At 59.3% G+C, this 16919-nt stretch overlaps 6 protein-coding genes across 6 annotated transcripts; 2 read left to right on the top strand and 4 right to left on the bottom strand.

Moving 5' to 3' along the window:
• Window positions 1–360: 360 nt before the first annotated feature.
• Window positions 361–3321, top strand: CMQ_2879 (uncharacterized protein; the record flags this gene model as incomplete). Its single annotated transcript, XM_014316957.1, has 2 exons — window positions 361–687; window positions 745–3321. The coding sequence occupies 2 exons, from the start codon at window positions 361–363 to the stop codon at window positions 3319–3321; spliced, it is 2904 nt and encodes a 967-aa protein (XP_014172432.1).
• Window positions 3322–4000: 679 nt separating this feature from the next.
• CMQ_2501 (phosphatidylinositol 4-kinase) lies at window positions 4001–7560 on the bottom strand (the record flags this gene model as incomplete). Its single annotated transcript, XM_014316579.1, has 5 exons — window positions 4001–4040; window positions 4106–4310; window positions 4361–7166; window positions 7236–7422; window positions 7481–7560. The coding sequence occupies 5 exons, from the start codon at window positions 7558–7560 to the stop codon at window positions 4001–4003; spliced, it is 3318 nt and encodes a 1105-aa protein (XP_014172054.1).
• Window positions 7561–8968: 1408 nt separating this feature from the next.
• On the bottom strand, window positions 8969–10090 carry CMQ_3193 (cbf nf-y family transcription factor; the record flags this gene model as incomplete). The annotated part of the gene is made up of 1 exon (XM_014317271.1): window positions 8969–10090. The coding sequence occupies one exon, from the start codon at window positions 10088–10090 to the stop codon at window positions 8969–8971; it is 1122 nt and encodes a 373-aa protein (XP_014172746.1).
• Window positions 10091–11816: 1726 nt separating this feature from the next.
• On the top strand, window positions 11817–12869 carry CMQ_2524 (uncharacterized protein; the record flags this gene model as incomplete). The annotated part of the gene is made up of 1 exon (XM_014316602.1): window positions 11817–12869. The coding sequence occupies one exon, from the start codon at window positions 11817–11819 to the stop codon at window positions 12867–12869; it is 1053 nt and encodes a 350-aa protein (XP_014172077.1).
• Window positions 12870–13035: 166 nt separating this feature from the next.
• CMQ_2570 (brct domain containing protein) lies at window positions 13036–14203 on the bottom strand (the record flags this gene model as incomplete). Its single annotated transcript, XM_014316648.1, has 4 exons — window positions 13036–13146; window positions 13222–13527; window positions 13593–13696; window positions 13765–14203. The coding sequence occupies 4 exons, from the start codon at window positions 14201–14203 to the stop codon at window positions 13036–13038; spliced, it is 960 nt and encodes a 319-aa protein (XP_014172123.1).
• A 249-nt stretch (window positions 14204–14452) lies between these two features.
• On the bottom strand, window positions 14453–16777 carry CMQ_2710 (anthranilate synthase multifunctional protein; the record flags this gene model as incomplete). The annotated part of the gene is made up of 1 exon (XM_014316788.1): window positions 14453–16777. The coding sequence occupies one exon, from the start codon at window positions 16775–16777 to the stop codon at window positions 14453–14455; it is 2325 nt and encodes a 774-aa protein (XP_014172263.1).
• Between the last annotated feature and the right edge of the window lie 142 nt (window positions 16778–16919).

Here is a 16919-nt window from a genome sequence, read left to right as displayed (position 1 = left end):
TTGGGCGGTGAGACAGGGAGCTTGGGCCATATCCAGGAACGGAGCCGCGCTTTGCTGGGACGACGCGCCCTGCAAAATAAGGGCAGTCCAGAAAAAATCCGAGCAGCTAGGAGACGGCCTCTTTTGCCTCGACTGCACGACGAGCACATGCCCCTGCGGTCACCGCCATCATCCTTCCCGTCGGCTTTCGTGGCCGAGCTCAGAAAGCACCCTGCGACACATACCACCTGCCTTTTGACGACTCCTGTCCCTGCTTGAGGCCGGAGACGGAGCTCTGCCTCCTCTTCCTTCTCGCTTCTGCTTCACCTCTGTATCTCTCTTCTCACGCGCTTCGGTCCCGCCCAAGCTGCAGTGTCCGCCATGCCCAAGATCAGGGCCTACACACCGGCCTGGCTGTCCGCAGAATTCCCCGACGGTCACACTCTCTTCTCGGCGCCCGTCTCTGCAGCAAAGGCATCACCCTTCGCTTCGTCGACTGCGAGCCCTCGGAAGAAGCAGCCTGTCCCTACTGCAGGCCCCCAGAGGACTATCGCAAGGCGCGGCACCGAGGTCTTCATTGCCATTGGGAAGGAGATCCGATGGACCGATCTCGTCTCCACCAAGAGCGCATGGGAAGCGACGCACGATGGCCAGAGAAGTGTCATGAACATCACTAATGGCGTCTCCCGTTCACGACCTGTTTATAGGGTGAGTCTTGTCTCAGTCGGTGGTACTCTGGTGCTCTTGTGCTCATGTCGATGCTAGATTCTCAAGCCGCCCGTGGCCGACGACATCCGCCAGCTTGTGGTCTCTCCTCACAACAACTACATGGCCATTCTGACCGCCCACACCGTCCACATTTGCATACTGCCTGACCCGTCCCATCTCGCGGCAACAGACGACACTGAAGTGTACCTTAAGACCCGATACTTCACCCTCGGGCCCACCACCCATGTCACCACGCGTGCGCCTGTGGTCTCTGCTCTATGGCATCCGCTGGGTGTCAACGGCTCTGCTATCGTCACCGTCACCCGCGATGCCGTCGTTCGGCTCTGGGAGATATCGCCCGTCGACCGCTGGTCTTTCGACTCGCCAGCCCTGTCCATTGACGTCAAGAAGCTGGCCGATGGCACTTGGCTGGACCAAGACTTTGGCGCGTCTGTCAACACCAACGCCGGCTACTCGCCGGACTTTTTCGACATGGAGGTAGCCGCAGCCAGCTTTGGTCCCCGCAGCTCTGGTGGCTGGTCGTCCATGACGTTATGGATTGCCATGGTTGGCGGTGATGTGTATGCGCTCTGTCCGCTGCTGCCCAAGCGCTGGGCTCCGCCACCGACCCTCATTCCGTCGCTCTCCGTTGCCATTGTCGCCAACGTGGCTGCCGTCGAGGATGACGCGGATGTGTCGCCGCGATCAAAGCAGCTGGCCCAGCAGCAACTTGACTGGATGTCACAGCTCGACAGTCAGGAACCGACAGTTGTCGAGTCGCCGACTCGGTCGGGATATGGACCATCTGCCGATGTGTTTTCCCGCCCTGCCCATCCTGGCATCGTGCCGAGATTGCAAGGCCCGTTTGAGGTGGACTTTGAAGACGACGATGACGAGGACGAGGACGACTCTGGGAATGCTGGAGAGCTGTGCGATATCTTCATCATTGGCGAAAAGGTCGACACGGCCTTCCTCATGGGAGTCGAAGATGACGGAGATGATGCAGCGTTCCAGGACCTCATCGATGATGCCGACCAAGAGGGCCTGTCCCTGTCCGTCATCGGCCTCGTCTCCACGACGGGCAGACTGCGCATCTGTCTCGATCTTGTCGGCGTCGAGGCCCAGTGGCTGCCACAGCGCAGCCACCATTCCCACAAAAGCAGCATCAGCGGCCGAGCTGGAGCTGCACATATCCCAGATACAGACAACAACTCCACCTCGCGGCCGTTGCTCACATTCCAGATCGTGGATCTTGTTCGCGAGGCTGAGAAGCGGCCAGACGGCTGGTGCACATTCAGCCCTGATGTCACATCACGCTACTCGTTTTTTGTAACACATCCCGGCGGTATCACCCACATTTCGCTGTCAAATTGGGTCTTCCGGCTAGAGCAGGAATTGCATGAGGGCACAGACACCGGAGCAGACTTCCGCGTGCGCCAACTGGTCACGGGCGAGAACACAACACGACACCGGGTGTATGTGCACAAGCCGGACGAGACGCTCGCAACCAGTATTGTGATGCGCGATCCGGATCTCGGCTACTTTTTGCTGTCGGCCACCGACCACTCGCCCGTTGGAATATCCTTTGATTCGCCAGAAGGCAACGACGAGCTCGGATCGTCCATGTTTCGTTCATCGTTCCGGTCACCAGACCAGTCGCCGACGCGTCCTGCCGCGACCGAGCAGGCAGAGGACAAGGCCGTGCTGGCATTGGATTTTTGGAAGGCCCGGCCGGCCTTTGAGATACCCCGAGAACTGCTGATGGCGTCGCAGTTCTCACAGGCGAAGAACATGCTATTCACGAGCCGGTACCAGATGCTGCAGCACCAGGAAGTGCGGCTCTCGCCCGCGACGCTGAACATATTCACAAACGCCCATAAGCTCGTGGGCAAGGAGAGCGGGCTGCTGAACCAGGCGGTATCGCAGGTGTTCACCAAGCTGCAGGACCTGCCCATCGATCTGCACGAGCAGATCCAGTCAGCGGCGACGCTGAAGCACCGCATCGACATGATCGCCGGCAACGACCTGGATGACGATGAGCAGATGGCCGGCCCGCTCACCGATGACGTGCGGCTCCGGCAGCGCCTCAAGACGGCACAGGACCGCCACGACGAGCTGAGCGAGCGGCTGGAGCGGCTGCGGCGCACGTTCAACATGGCGTCGGCGCGCCCGCTAAGCGACAAGGAGCGCATGTGGTCCAAGGAAGTGCAGACCCTCGATGCCAGTCTCCAGGACCTGTCGTCGGCGTCGACATTGCCGTCTGCAGGCGTGTCGGTGGGATCGTCACCCACCAAGTCGACCGCAGCGGCCGGCGATGTCGGTCTGCGCGTCCAGCAGATCCACAGCCTCTGGGAAGAGCTGGCAAAGCAGGCCGGCTCGATGCTGCTGAAGGCGTCGATCGACGAGAAGGCAGCCGGCGCCGGAAACGGCGAGCTGACAAGCCGACCCGGCTCGCCGTCGTCGTTGTCCGCCTCGACGTCCTCAATGCCGGCCGGCAGCAGCACGGCGCACATGAAGGTGCCGGCCGACGTCCGCAAGGCCAAGATGGCCCAGGTGACGAAGCTGCTGGAGCGCGAATCGGCCATGGTGGATGCGGTGACAGAGCGGCTGGAACGGCTGGGCATGGCGTCTTGATGGGACTGCTGGAACTGCTGGGAGCGGATGCATTTCATGGCGCGGCGCGTGCGAATGGGAGTGCCAAGATATATGTCTGCGTAATTCGACCAAGTATTGAAATGAAGGCATGAAAGGCCATCTGTTAATATCGCTTAGCAAGCTGGCTCGCCATGCTGCTGCTGGCCTGTTCGGGAAGGAGCAAAAGGCCGTGCTCTTTCCGGCTCTCACCGTTACCTTTCGTGTTACCACGAGTTGAAAGCGAAGCGAAAAAGAACGTCAAGTCACATCACGAGAGAGCCTCCTCATTCTCGCCAACATTTCCTTTGATGCACAAATCGGCCATGGCCAACACTGGGGTCGCTTTGTGGCCGAGACCAACAGACAGATACCAAGGAAAATCGCAAAGTAGCCAGAATAAGAATAGAGGGGGAGATAAACAGGGAAAAGGCGGCCCAAAAAAGGCCTCGACATAAACCCTCGAAACACAACACCTCCCCCTTCCGTCCTGCCCTGTCCCTCTACCTCTCCCAGCAGACAAGCATTTCCAAACTCTATTGCGTGCATCACAAACGGAACTCGCCCCGCTTCATATGTCTCCCGTCCTATCTCTGTGCAGCTGAATAGAAACGCCGTCCCAATGCCATGTATCGCCCTTCCTCCCGCCTTCATCAGGTCTTGCCCTCTAGTGTTTTCCGTTTCAGTAGATTCCTTGGGTCCTATACTGGAAGGTATCGTATCTGCAGGGGTGTCAGCGTGCGAATGAGAGGGAATACACGGAGGAAACAGGAGGTATGCGACGTACAGTCGGGTGTAGTAGCTTCCAAGCGACTTGCCGACCAGCTCCGTCTCCACGAACTGCTCGGCATCCTCGGCGCTCAAGTGCAGCTGAAAGCGCTGCCTCAGGTTTGCCGTCGCCTGCACGACGCCTGCTGAGAAGCACGGCATCTTGGAGCCGAGGCCCATCATGCTGACGAGATCGATAATGTTGTCGGCCGACCTCCGAAGGGCTAATCTGGTTAGCAAAGAGGAAAGAGAAAACATGGCAAGTCCGACGCACCTTGGAAGGCCTGCTTGCACAGACGCTTGTAGTCGTCAAACTCGGGCGACCCCAGCCCGCCGAGCACCTCGACATACTCATGCGTCAACTTGAAGGGCGCCGCTTCAAAGGCTACTGATCCCGGCGAGTTCGACAGCATGAAGCCAAAGTCGATGTGGATGATGTGGCCCTCGTTGTCCACGAGCACGTTTCCGTTGTGCCGGTCTTTGAGCTGCAGCACATACGAGATGACGCTGTACGCCGCCAGTGACCGCTTGAAGGCGTCCACACCCGCTCGATACGCCTCGCTGTCCTCTGCGCCAAACGCCTTGGCAAAGTAGTCCTTGAGCGTCGCGATGCGCCGCCGCGGATTCTGACCGGACTCGATCGACGACAGCGTTAGACTGCGCTTGATCGAGTGCAGCGACACGCCATTGGTGATCGTCTCGATCAGCCCTGACGATTCGCCCGTTACCAGGATCCGCATCAGCTTCACCCACACCGGCACGCTTGCCTCCCTCCAGATCTTGTCGCACACCAGGATCAGCTGGCACGCAAACGCCTCCTGCCGCAGGTCCGCCCCCGTCTTGACAATCATGCTGACCAGATCCCAGTTCTTCATCCATCCATATGGCGATGATCGCCGAATCCGCTCCCGCTTCAGGTCCCAAGCCTCGCCAAATACTGCCGCGCTCGGGTCGTCTCGGTCGCCTTTGCGCTGCAGACCGCCTGTCTTGAAGTCGTTCTCCATACGCGCGATGCCTGCGTTTGGATTCACGGCCGCTCGATCTCCACCCGCGGCAACAGCAGCTTCTGCCGCTGCTGCCGTGTCGTCATCGGCGTCCTCGCTACCGGCTACCGGCGTGGCCGATGTCGAGCCCTCAGCAGACTCGGCCACCGTATCGACTACCGCGGCTGCGGCAGCAGCAACGTTGGCCGCGGTCGCCTTAGCTATAATTAGGTCGAAAGTCGGTCCCTGCCCGTCGTCCAGGTCGAAGCTCTGCTCCTCGAGGCTCTGCATGCTGGCGATGATTTTGGCACGAATTGCTGCCACCTCATGGCGCGGTCGCTTGCCGCTTGTTGCCTCGAGCTGAGCTAGCATTTGCGATGCTGTCCGCATGTGCGTGGCCAAGGCCGAAAAGTCGGGCTGATCCGCCGTGTGCTGGCCACGAGATAGGGGCAGTGTCATCTTGCGTAGCCGGGGTGCAGGACTGCTAGACCGCGATGTGGACGCGGCTGAGCTCCGTGGTGTGCTGTCTGCGAAGGTGGTGGCAGCCGTGACCGTGGTGGCAGCAACTGAAGACATTGAGCCTGGCATACCACTGATCGTATGGCGATTGGTCGGAGTAGACATTCCTCGGTGGGGAGTACCTGATGGTGTTCTCCCTGGCGCGGGCAACTCGCCACCTTCCTCGTCCTCCTCAAACGGTTTTATAAGCGGAGAGCTGCCGAGGTCACCAGAAGTGGGCTCAAATACACTGTCGATGGGGGGCTCTAGTGATGCAGCAGCAGCTGCCGCCGCTGCAGCATCGGACGCACGGGACGAGTTGCCGTTCTGTACCGAGTCGGAGAGATCGAATATGCGTCTCCGCGAACCTTGTTCCGTCACCAGGGAGGTCAGCAGCCGGTGGTTGTCGGACGATTCCGGGTCGAACGTGAAGTCCTCGCGCAAAATCTCTACCATGAGGAGGTATGGGACCTTTTCGGCGCTGTTGAGCACTGTAGCTTCGGCCGGGTTGAGGCGGACGATGCGATGATGCCGGCTCCGGCTCGGAGAGCCATTCACCAGGGTTGGCGGACAGATGATAGGGATATCCACCTCTGCTGGCAGGTCCTGGGAGATGAGGGCGAGCTCGGCGCGGAGGGCGCTGAGCCGTGCGGGTTTTGGCACGGCGACCAGGCGGTTGGAAATGTCTTCCAAGGCCCGCAGGAACTGCGTCTGGCAGCGGAAGTAGTTCTGTCGCAGGAGTCGGACGCGGCTCTCGGGGCTCAAATCAGCCACGCTGACCAGTCGCGTCTTGGCGTGGTGGGAGTGGCGACGAGCCAGAGCGGATGCGGCCGATTCGTCTGGACGCAGGCCGGCAGACACAGGTGTAGGTGGTCTCGTGACCATGTGAGGCGTTCGCAGGTCGGGCAGCGGTAGAGATGCTGTGCTCATCCGGGCTTCTGATGAGATGCTATCCAAGTGGTGGGTCGGTGTTGGCAGTGGTAACGGCCGAAAGGTATTTTGCAGGTCCACAAGAGGCGACGGCAGTGCAATCATGCTCGAAGACGATCCCGGTCGTGACAGAGACTGTGGCTGCTGCTGCTGGTTCGGCCGATGTTTGTGTTTTGCCTGTCTCGGCGACGATATTGAATCCACGGACGGGTTTGAGTGTTGTCGGATCGAGCCCAACGGCCGGGAACTGCCTCTGGTCTCATCCTTGGTACGTCTGGGCTTAGTGGGCACCATGGCGATCGTATGGGAACGGGTCGGTCTTGCGAACGTGCCTGAACCTGGGGAAGCATCGGTGGCTTCCGTGCCTGGCGGAGTGACCGCAGCGGCCGTAGCATTGACTGTCTCAGGTGGAGATGGTTTGCGGGCCTGAGCAATGGCCAGTGGCCCGGCCCATCGAGGCAGGAAGGGCGCACCGATGCTAGCGAGAACAAAGCTGGCAAGGACAGTGACAGGGAGGACATTCTCGCTGATCTTGTCGGGGCTGGTGGCATCAGGCAGACCGAAAACAATGTGCTGGACCTTGTTATAGACGCGGCGGCAGGTCTGGAACGCGTCGGTCTGGGGGTTAGAGGAAAGGTCGTGCAAGTATGTCTGGAAGAGCCAGAAGGTCTGAAGGAGGAGCTGTTAGTGATTAATCGGCTTATGGCGGCTCAGAACAGGAATGATGGAGAGACTAACAAGCAAGGCTGCAGTCACAGACTCCTCGCAGAGATCGAGGAGAAATCCCTCCAGGGCCATTGACTCATTGTTGACGCTGATTATGAGGTGGCAGAGCTGGGGGAGGAAGAACTCAATGTCCTCGTAGGGGAACTGGCGCAGCTTATTGCAGAGCACATAATGAATGCCCACATGATCGGCATATCGACTAGAGGCCGGTCAGCAAGAAGAGGCAGCAGACAGCAGGAGGATGTGACAAGACTCACGAGAGGTAGGAAACGGGGAGAAAGGGATTGGAGTTGAAGACGTCGCTCTCAAATAATCGCTGCAGCAAGTCCCACGACATTTGGGGGGTATAAAAGAAGAACGCAGCAGGGGTGTAGAAGAAGATGCGCACGGCAAATTGTAAAAGGATGGAACAACGCCAAAATGCTAGCAGAATGCAAGCAGAATGCAAGTAGAATGCAAGAGTGGCAGCAGCTGGTGCGTTCAAGAAAGACGATGCCACGAATGCGTTTGTTAATCGATTACTGGGACGTCACCAGGGCAGAGGCGGGAGATGAGCGGGGGCGAGGAGAGCGTCGTGATGAGCGAGACATCTGCGAAAGGAGGACGACGAAGGGGGAGGGTCCGTGTGGATCGAAGTCGGTGAGGCGTATTATACCATGTAACTTGGGTCTGGCCAGACGAGAGGGCTGAGGATCGTGGAGAGAAGGGGGTGTGTCAAAATAGGAGTAGGGGGTTGAAAGGAGTGCTCAGACAAGAGAGGCCGAGGGAAGTCGCCGTAACCGGTGCATCAGCTGGAGAATAGAGAGGCGGAGGTAGGTGCAGCAAACGGGAACGAGAACGAGAACGAGAACGAGGCAGTTGTCGGGCAGCACGAGAGACGGGGGACACGGGGAGCACGACGCGGAGGCCACGGAGCTTGAAGAAAAGCATGCAGAGATGGCAGACACGAACGCACAGAGTTCTAGAAATAATACGGAGAGCGTAAAGATACACGTAGTCGAACCGTCCCGTGTCGCAACAATGCCCGCTAGAGCGCAGCTTGTGGGGCCAATTCTCCGTTTTGGTTGGTGTCACTGTGGCCCCTCTATGACGGAAGTCGTCTAGGTCGTCTCTGCCGTGACGGTTTTCTGTATATCCGTTTTGAGAGCTTCTCCGTTTTATTTCGCTTCTCTGGCGAGGCTAACCTGTGACGCCGACGCGAGACGCGAGAAAGCAAGAGTAGGACAAAGAGACGGCCGCTCCTTCCGCCCACTGCCAGAGGGCACTTATCTGTTTCCTACGATGCTGCCAGATGGGGATGGAGGTCTCACAGGGAAAACGTGCATCTGGAACCCGTACGCACAGCACCTGCTTCACCAGATACAACGGTATCGTTGCTCCGCAGCCCAATTCGGAACTGCGTGTAGCTGTCTTTTGGGTATTGTCTGTTCTTCATCTAAAAGCCATCGCCTGCTGTCTTTTTCCAACCGGAAGCCCTGGGCTTCATCACAAAGAAGCCAGCCGTCAGTCCAAACCTATATAACCCGAAAACGCGCAAGAGAGAGAGAGAGAGAGAGAGAGAGAGAGAAACGGAAGAAGAGTAACAATAGAAGCACAGACGAGCAACATTCGGGACGTAGATGGGCGCAGTGACACGTCCTGTCGAGAATGAAGCGCAAGGCAAGAAACGATTGTAAAGGGAAAAGAAGAACAAGAGACAAGAACGCCGTGATGCAAGTGCCGCTCCCCGCGGCCTCACCGCCATCCTACACCTTCTTCTTCCGGCCTGGCCGGCCACGCTTCTTGGGCTGCTCGTCTTCGCTGTCGCTCTCCAGCTTCGTCTTGGCGGCGCTGCCGATGCTGTTGCCCTCGGCGCCGCTGGTGCTGTTGCGGCTGGGTCCGCGCGTGTGCTTCTCTTCCGGGTCGATCTTCTTGACAATGTCCCGGAGAAAGTCCCACTGGTCGTCCGACTCGACCACCTGCTTAAGCATCTGGGCGGTCACGCGCTTCGAGTTCTTGGCGCGTGCCACGTCCGCACTCTTGGTGACCAGGGCGACCATGAACATCTCCAGCGCCTTGCCGACGGCGATGGGCGTCTGCTGCGACACCTTGCCGACCTCCTCGTCCGCCTGCATGATCCGTTTGATGCGTGCGGTGGGGAACTTGGTCTTGACCGGCGACGGCGCCGCCGTGCTGCCGCCGTCGGCCAGCGATGCCGCGGACGAGCCGGCTAGCGCTGCTGCCTTGCGTGGTGGCATCGCCGGGGAGGATTCTGGTTTGGGAACCGGTGACGTCGGTCGGAACGGCTGGTCGTGCTGCTCTGCCAGCTGCTGTGGCTGCTGTGGCTGCTGTGATTGCTGTGATTGTGACGTCGGATACGGATTCGGCGCGAAGCTTCCTGGCTGCTGGTAGCCCTGGACGGGAGGCCCGTACTGCTGATACGGTGGGTTGTTGTAGCCTTGGAAGAACTGCTGCTGCTGATGCGCTGCCGGCGGTTGGACAAGGCCGTACGCCTGCGGCGGTGGTGCAGCCAGCGACTGTTGCGAGGGGTTCGAAGGAGCGTAATACGGCTGCGCAGACAGCGGTGGTTGGAGCTGCTGTTGCTGGGAAGGCTGGATATACGGCTGTTGGGTGTACTGTGGGGGAGGCTGGTAGTAGGGCTGCTGTGGAGCCTGAATCTGATGATTGGGAGAGAATCGCTGCTGCTGTTGGTGCTGCTGATGCTGGTGCTGATGCTGGTGCTGTTCATACGAAATTTGGACCGCTTGCGGGTATTGCTGCGGGTAGGAAGTATTGGGTGGTTGCTGGTGAGCGCCAGCAGGTGCTGGGGGCGAGAAGAAAGACGACGGATCGGGTGATTTGGGGGCGTAGCTCCCTTCTCCAGACATGGCTTTCGGCGGTCTTCAGGAATTATTATTTCCAGGGTCGGCACAATTAAATAGCACCGGTAGAGCACAATGGTCTGCCGTGCGAGTAAAAAAAAAAAAAAAAAAAAAAAGCTGGAACTTGGCTGCTTTGGGCTGATGTGGGGGCTGTTGGTGCTAAAGTGTACGGAGTACGGCACTGCTATCTATGTTCAGCAGTGTTAGTGGGCTGAAAGACAGAAAGGCCAGACGGACAAATACGGCGGTGGCTAACGCCTTTGTTCGGAACTTCAGGGCAGCAATCAGTGGGTTCTGCATATATCTTACGACTTACCTGCTGTTCTAGGTGTAATCCAGAAAATCTCCAAATGTGAAGGTGATGAATAAGCGGTAAGATACGCATAAAACACGGTTCGTCTTTGAAGTCGATAAAAAGTCTGGGCAGTTGGGAGGCGCAGCGATTGGTGTGATAGCTGCCAGTGGAGGGGTTGCCGCGAGCTTTAAGCTCCAACTTGTTGTCTCGTATTTTTTAATTTCCTTTTTTTTTCCACCTCGCTCCTTCAGGGACAGCGGATTTTTCGTGGGACATTGCCGCCGTTTATATGCGCGACGCGGCGTCACTACAGGCGCGACCTCCTAGCAAGGGCACTGAGGGGTGTGGAATGCACCTTTGTGATTGGAGAGAATCTGAGATCACACGCCCTAACGCCGATTGTGAGATACCAGTCTCCAGCTCCCCGATCAGCAGCGCCACAATTTCTGGCTCCGTATGCCGTGCCGCGTCGTCTTCCAAGCCTATTCAGCGCTGGCGAGTCCTATTAAGCGTTGTGCCGGGGGATGCAGCGGTAATGAAAAGCGGCCGGCCAAAGCCAAGTATGGAGACATGTTGCTCTGTAGGAGGAGGCGCTGGAGATCCAGGACATGCCTCTGCAATGGGCGTCTCTCGGCACGGATGAATGGGTCACACGAAACATGTTATGTTGTGGCCCTCAGCCGACGATTTGCGGATGCCTTTCGTGATTCACGAACGCTTCGCGCATATGACCTGCATTGGGCTCTCACAACCGTCAGACAGAACAGGCATCCGCCAATGGTCACTGTCAGACATGCATGGTCTAGAAACAACGTGGCGGTGCTGTACTTCTAGTGCTTTAACGAGCAGCAACAAGTTTGGCAACTGCTCTAGTAGCTCTCAATGCGCCTATGTGGAGACGCCACGCAAGGTGTGGGATTCCGAGGTGACGGGGGTTTGGGTGACTAGAAGGACTCTGTTCAGCTTTGACTGGTCTGAATTACACCTCACTTCATCCATAGGCGCTGGCAACGAAGATGCAATGTAAAGGAGAGTTCAAAAGAGGAGACTATCGGTGTTAGGAAGCAAGGCTCTTGTCGACAAATACTCGGAAGTTGGCATGACCGCCAAGATCGCATAACCGCAAGCACAAAATGTAAAGGACCGAGAGCCGAACTCTCATCTACGCCAAGCGAGGATGGAGCCTGAGATGTGCGATGTCATGCGTCCCAGTTCAGGCTTGTATCTGCCCTAGAGCCTGGTTCACGTGGTACGAGTAGACGCTATATGGGCACGTGACGCACTAAAGGACAGCAACGTCCACTGCTGCAAAGTACAGAGTACGTACGGAGTAGAGCCTCAACAATCCACGCCACGGCCGATGGACAGCCCTGGCACACAGATGCACAGAACCCGACAGGACGACCGAGTCTCTGCCACGCACGACCTCCTGTGGACATGGCGCGATCCCCGCTTGCGCCGCCGTTGTCGGCCGCGCCGGTGACCGCCTACGACCCCTTTATCGATCTTGGACGACTGCTGAGCCGGTTGGACCAGAACATCCTGCGGGCCGACGGTGACCGGTGGCAACGCCTGGTGACGGACGAGTTCCAGCGGCTGCAGGCGCGGTTTGATGTGACGGCTGCGCGCAGTCTCCTGGCGCGGGTGGAGCAGGACGCCTCGACCATCAAGGCGGCCTCGCGACGACAGGAAGTGCAGGACGAGCTCAGCCGGCGGCGCGAGCTGGTGGAGCGGCTGCAGGAGCGGCTGGACGATCTGGACGAGGAGGCGCGCGCGGCCGCCGCGATGGACGCGGGAGGGGCAGTCGACGAGGTCCGCACAGCGACAGCAGACGACGTGCTTGTGCCCCTAGACGCGCAGCCGGTGTCGGGACAGGCTGGCAAGCCGGCCAAGGCCACAGAAGCCGGACCACGGCCGGAATCGACGAGTGCGCATGCTGGCCGAGACACAGCGACACGCAGGAAAAAGGGACGTATAGCACAGGCGACTGTGACCGCGACGATACGCGCAAGACGGGGAGGCCGGCGATCAGCCAAGACCGACTGCGACCGGGGCCAGTCGACGTCGGCCCAGGCAGCCGAGGGCGTGGAGGCGGCCACGACGGCAGAGCTGCGCAGCACGCTCCTGTCGACGACCGGCCGCGGTGGCGATGGCGACGGCGTGGCGGCCGAGGAGGTGCTGCTGGACCACCACCGACACGAGCAGGAGGTGCTGTCGTCCGACATCTTGCGGCTGGCCCGGGCGCTCAAGGAACGGTCGCTGGCGACGTCGCGGCTGCTCGAGGACGACAAGGACGTGGTCGACCGCGTGGGCGAGGGCCTGCACACGACCAACGAACACCTCTCGGCCGCCGGCCGCAGCATGGCGCTGCTGACTCGCATGACTGAGGGCAAGGGCTGGTGGGGCCGCATGATGCTGTTCGGCATGGTCTACGGACTGATGTTGGTCCTGCTGCTGCTCTTCCTCTTCCTGCCAAAGCTGCGGTTGTGAGGGATGGCAGCCGGGGCTGCTTGTATGACTACCAGGCGTCTGTGAGCAGACTAGCCACAGGGAAAAGGACAAAAGTTTCGTATTATTAGAATGATCTCTTTTCGGAATGATCAACAACGACATGACAAGGCCAAAAGGTCTCGTACGTGTCTTCAGGCACCAGCAGCTATGCATGTCTCTGCCCCTGCTCGTACCCTCCGTCCAGATTGATTTCCTCTATATTGGGACGGGGCATGTTCTCCGCCTTGTCAATAACGCCCATGGGCATGCCTCTGGCCTGCATTCCCCTCTCGGTTAGCGCAACTAGCAAAAACAGAGACCTGCTCGGAAAGGCACAAAAATAGAGACCCACCGGCCTCACGTATCGGAAATAGCTGGACGTCTCTGGTCCGAAGTCGAGAATGACGGACAGGTCGTGAACATCGGCCTCCTTCGTATTTGTATCCTTCATCGTCTTTGTCGGGGCTTCTGCTACCATCCTCTCGTCCCAGGACACGCCGGTCTTCCTGGCAAAGAAGGTGCAGAAATGCCGAAACTCAGTCTCAAATAACCGGCAGGTGTCGCTGGGCCGGTAGTCTCGTGGCTGCGTGTGTGTACGGCTCTTGTAGTGGCGGGCGGCAAACCAGTAAAGATGTGGCCGGGCATCCGACTCGAAAAGCTGTGATGGGCGGGGAAATTGTGTCAGCGAAAACGGTTGCCAATTCTAAAAAGCACCACACTTACATGAAGGACGTAACGTTCGCCAAAGATGCCGCAGTTTTCGTGATCGCGCTGGATGGTTACCTTGTAGGAGAAGCCGGTGGCGTCCTGATAGATGTGGTAGAGAGCTGTACAAGTTAACATTTTTTTTCAACATTAATTAGTATTTGTTTTGATTTAATTTCACATCACCCACTTGTATCTACAAATGTCTCGCCAAGCTGCCGGCCCTTTGCACGCAGCCGCTCCTGACGCTCCTGCATCTCCTTGTGGTGCTGCTGGGACGGGCGGTGGATGTGTCGCAGCAGGTAGGCCTTCTCGCGACGGCGACTGCGCCTGTGCAGCGAGTCTTCGAGCCAGTCCTTGAGCACAATGTGCACATTTTTGGGGCCGCGCCGTAGGGCCTCCCGCAGGGCCGGGTCCTGCTTCTTCTTGGGCCTGGCGTACTCCTCCGGCGTGCAGAGCAGATGTGTCACGTCGCCAGTGACGGACGCGGCAAACCGCCCGCCATTGTAGGCCATCCAGCGGGCCACGTCCGCGTCAGTCCAGCCGGAGCCCAGACTGCCGGCCACGGCGACGGTGATGCCAGCCATGACCAACTTTTGCCGGCAGGCGCCGCCCGACGAGACCGGCATGGTGAGGCCGCAGTGAGACAGGACTGCCCGACGATCAGATGATGCTGTCTGCAGTGAGAAATAGAGATGGGAAGGTTGGAGATATGCTGCACCCTGGGACCGATGGAGTGCTAAAAGAAATCTCAGACGAGCAGACACAAACAGATAACAGGAAAGAGACACGGCTGAAGGCCCAAAGCCAGATCAAATGTTGCTTTTTAATAACGTCAGAATGACAAGGCTATGAAGGGAGACTCGCTGCAACAGGCCTCAAGAGGAAAGAGCCTTGGCCGCCCGCACAAACGCGCCGATCTTGGCGAGGTCCTGCGTCCCATCCGTCTCGACACCGCTGCTGACGTCGACGCCGATAATCCGCGCCCGGCTGTCGCGGTCGAATGCGCCTAGTGCCTCGCTGACATTGTCCGGGTCCAAGCCGCCGGCCAGCATAAACTCCAATCTGGGGTCCCGGTCCAGCTCGACCTGCACGGCCGTCGTGTCCAGCTGTTGGCCCGACCCTGCGCCCGAGTCCAGGAGAGGCGCCGTGTAGTAGCCGCGCACGCCCAGACCAGGCTCTCCCGGCTGAAACTTGTGCATCACCGGCACCGGGATGCAGCGCGCCCACTCGATGGGCTCGCGGCCGTGCAGCTGGACGACGTCTAGATCATACAGTCGCTGCTTCTCGAGCACCTCCTCGAGCGGCTGGTCCAGGAACACGCCTACTAGGAGGGGCCGCTTCCGGCGGGCGAGTGTCTTCCGGGCGAGGCTAAAGAAATCGGTGGCAGTAACGGTGGCAGTGGCGGTCTTGGCAGCCGTGGCCGTAGAGCTGGACGGGTCGGAATCGGCAAAGCCGTGCAGAGCACGCGAGATGGCCAAGGCGGATTCGTGTGAGACGGTGCGCTTGCGGCCGGGGGCAAAGATTATGCCCACCATGTCGGCACCGCTGCGGGCAGCCTCGAGGGCAGCCTCGGGACTACGCGTCCCGCAGATCTTGACGAGTAAGGAATGTGCAGCAGCAGGAGAAGAGGAAGAAGGAGCCGGCGCACCTGAGCCTGAGCAGAGCTGACGGATGAATAGAGCAGGATCGGCAGCACGCATGATGGACTCGCCGACGAGGACGGCATTGACACCGTCGCGCTCGTTAGCCTCGACGTCGGCACGCGTGTTGATGCCGCTGAGGGCGCAGAGAATGGTGTCGGCCGGCACCATGCTGCGCAGCCGACTGGTCGTCTTCAGGTCGACCTCGAAGCTCTCGAGATTGCGGTTGTTGACGCCGATGACCTTGGCGCCCAGCTGGCCAACAGCCCGCTCCATCTCGGCCGCGTTCTGCACCTCGACCAGCGGCTCCATCCCCAGCGAACGGCTGTAGCGGTACAGCCGCGAGAGTGTGGCATCGTCGAGCATCTTGACAATCAGCAGCACCGAGTCGGCTCCGGCCAGGCGCGCTTCCAGGATCTGGTACTCGTCGAACACAAACTCCTTGCGCAGGATCGCCGGCCGGTTTGGCATCGCTTGCAGCACCGCCCTCACCTGCCGCACGTCCTCGATATTGCCGTGAAACCAATGCGGCTCTGTCAGCACCGAGATCACGCTGGCGCCTGCCTGTGCATATGCCCGCGCCTGTGCTGGCGCCCGGATGTCCATGGCGAACACGCCCTTGGATGGCGATGCCCGCTTGATCTCGGCCATCAGCGACACCGGAAATGGCGACTGTCGCAGCCGGTCTGCAAACGACAGTGCTGGCGGTGCTGCTCCCAAGTCGTATGCTGCCTGCAGGTCCTCGGGCCGCAGCGACGGCACCTTCTTCTGCGCCTCTACTGCGATGCGCTGACGCGAGAAGATCTGCTGCAGGATGTTGGTCTTGGCCGAAGCAGCAGCCGCAATGGCTTCCGTTGTAGTGTTTTTTGCTTGCAGCTGCTCGTTCTCGGCCCAGGTGCCGCCTTGCATCACCAGAAAGTTGTGGAACATGCCACGGCCCGACACCGACAGAATGCTCTCCGGGTGAAACTGCACACCCTCCACCGTATATTCCTTGTGACGCACGCCCATAATCACGCCCGGGCTGCCGTCAGCCTTGGAGATCCACGACGTGACCTCGAGCGATGGCGGCAGCGTGCCGCGCGTGCCCGCCAGCGAGTGGTAACGCGTGACCGGCAGCAACTGTGGCAGCCCCGCATACACCCCGCGGCCGTCATGGACCAGCGGTGACGTCTTGCCGTGCAGAATCTCGCCGGCCGAGCTGACCGTACCACCAAACACCTCGAAGATACATTGCTGACCCATGCAGACGCCCAGCACCGGGATCTTGCCTGCAAAGTGCCGAATTGCGTCCCGGCTGATGCCCGAGTCGGTCGCCGGGTGACCGGGCCCCGGACTCACCACCAGCTGTGTCGGCTTCTTTGCAATCAGCTGCTCCAGCGTGATCTGGTCGTTGCGGATCACCGTTACCGATGCGCCCTCCAGCTCTAGGTACTGGTACACGTTCCACGTGAACGAGTCATAGTTGTCGATCAGCACCACGTTGGACGCTGACTGGATCGGGTCTATCGCCTTGGGGTGGTGCGGCGAGTGGTCGACGACGTCCAGAGCAGACGGCATTTTCGTTCTTTGATGTTAAAGAAGGGGGAAAGTCGAATCACGTCTCCTGCTGTCCTCTGCGGGGTGCAACCTCTTTGAGTAGGATGAAGAAGTTGCGAGTCATCGTCCGAAAGCGGAAGGCGGACAAGCTTACTGCTTTTTT

This window comes from Grosmannia clavigera, assembly GCF_000143105.1.
Source record: "Grosmannia clavigera kw1407 unplaced genomic scaffold GCSC_144, whole genome shotgun sequence".
Classification (NCBI taxonomy): Eukaryota; Fungi; Ascomycota; class Sordariomycetes; order Ophiostomatales; family Ophiostomataceae; genus Leptographium; species Leptographium clavigerum.
Note: the sequence above shows the minus strand (reverse complement) of the source record. Positions and strands in the feature narration are given on the sequence as shown.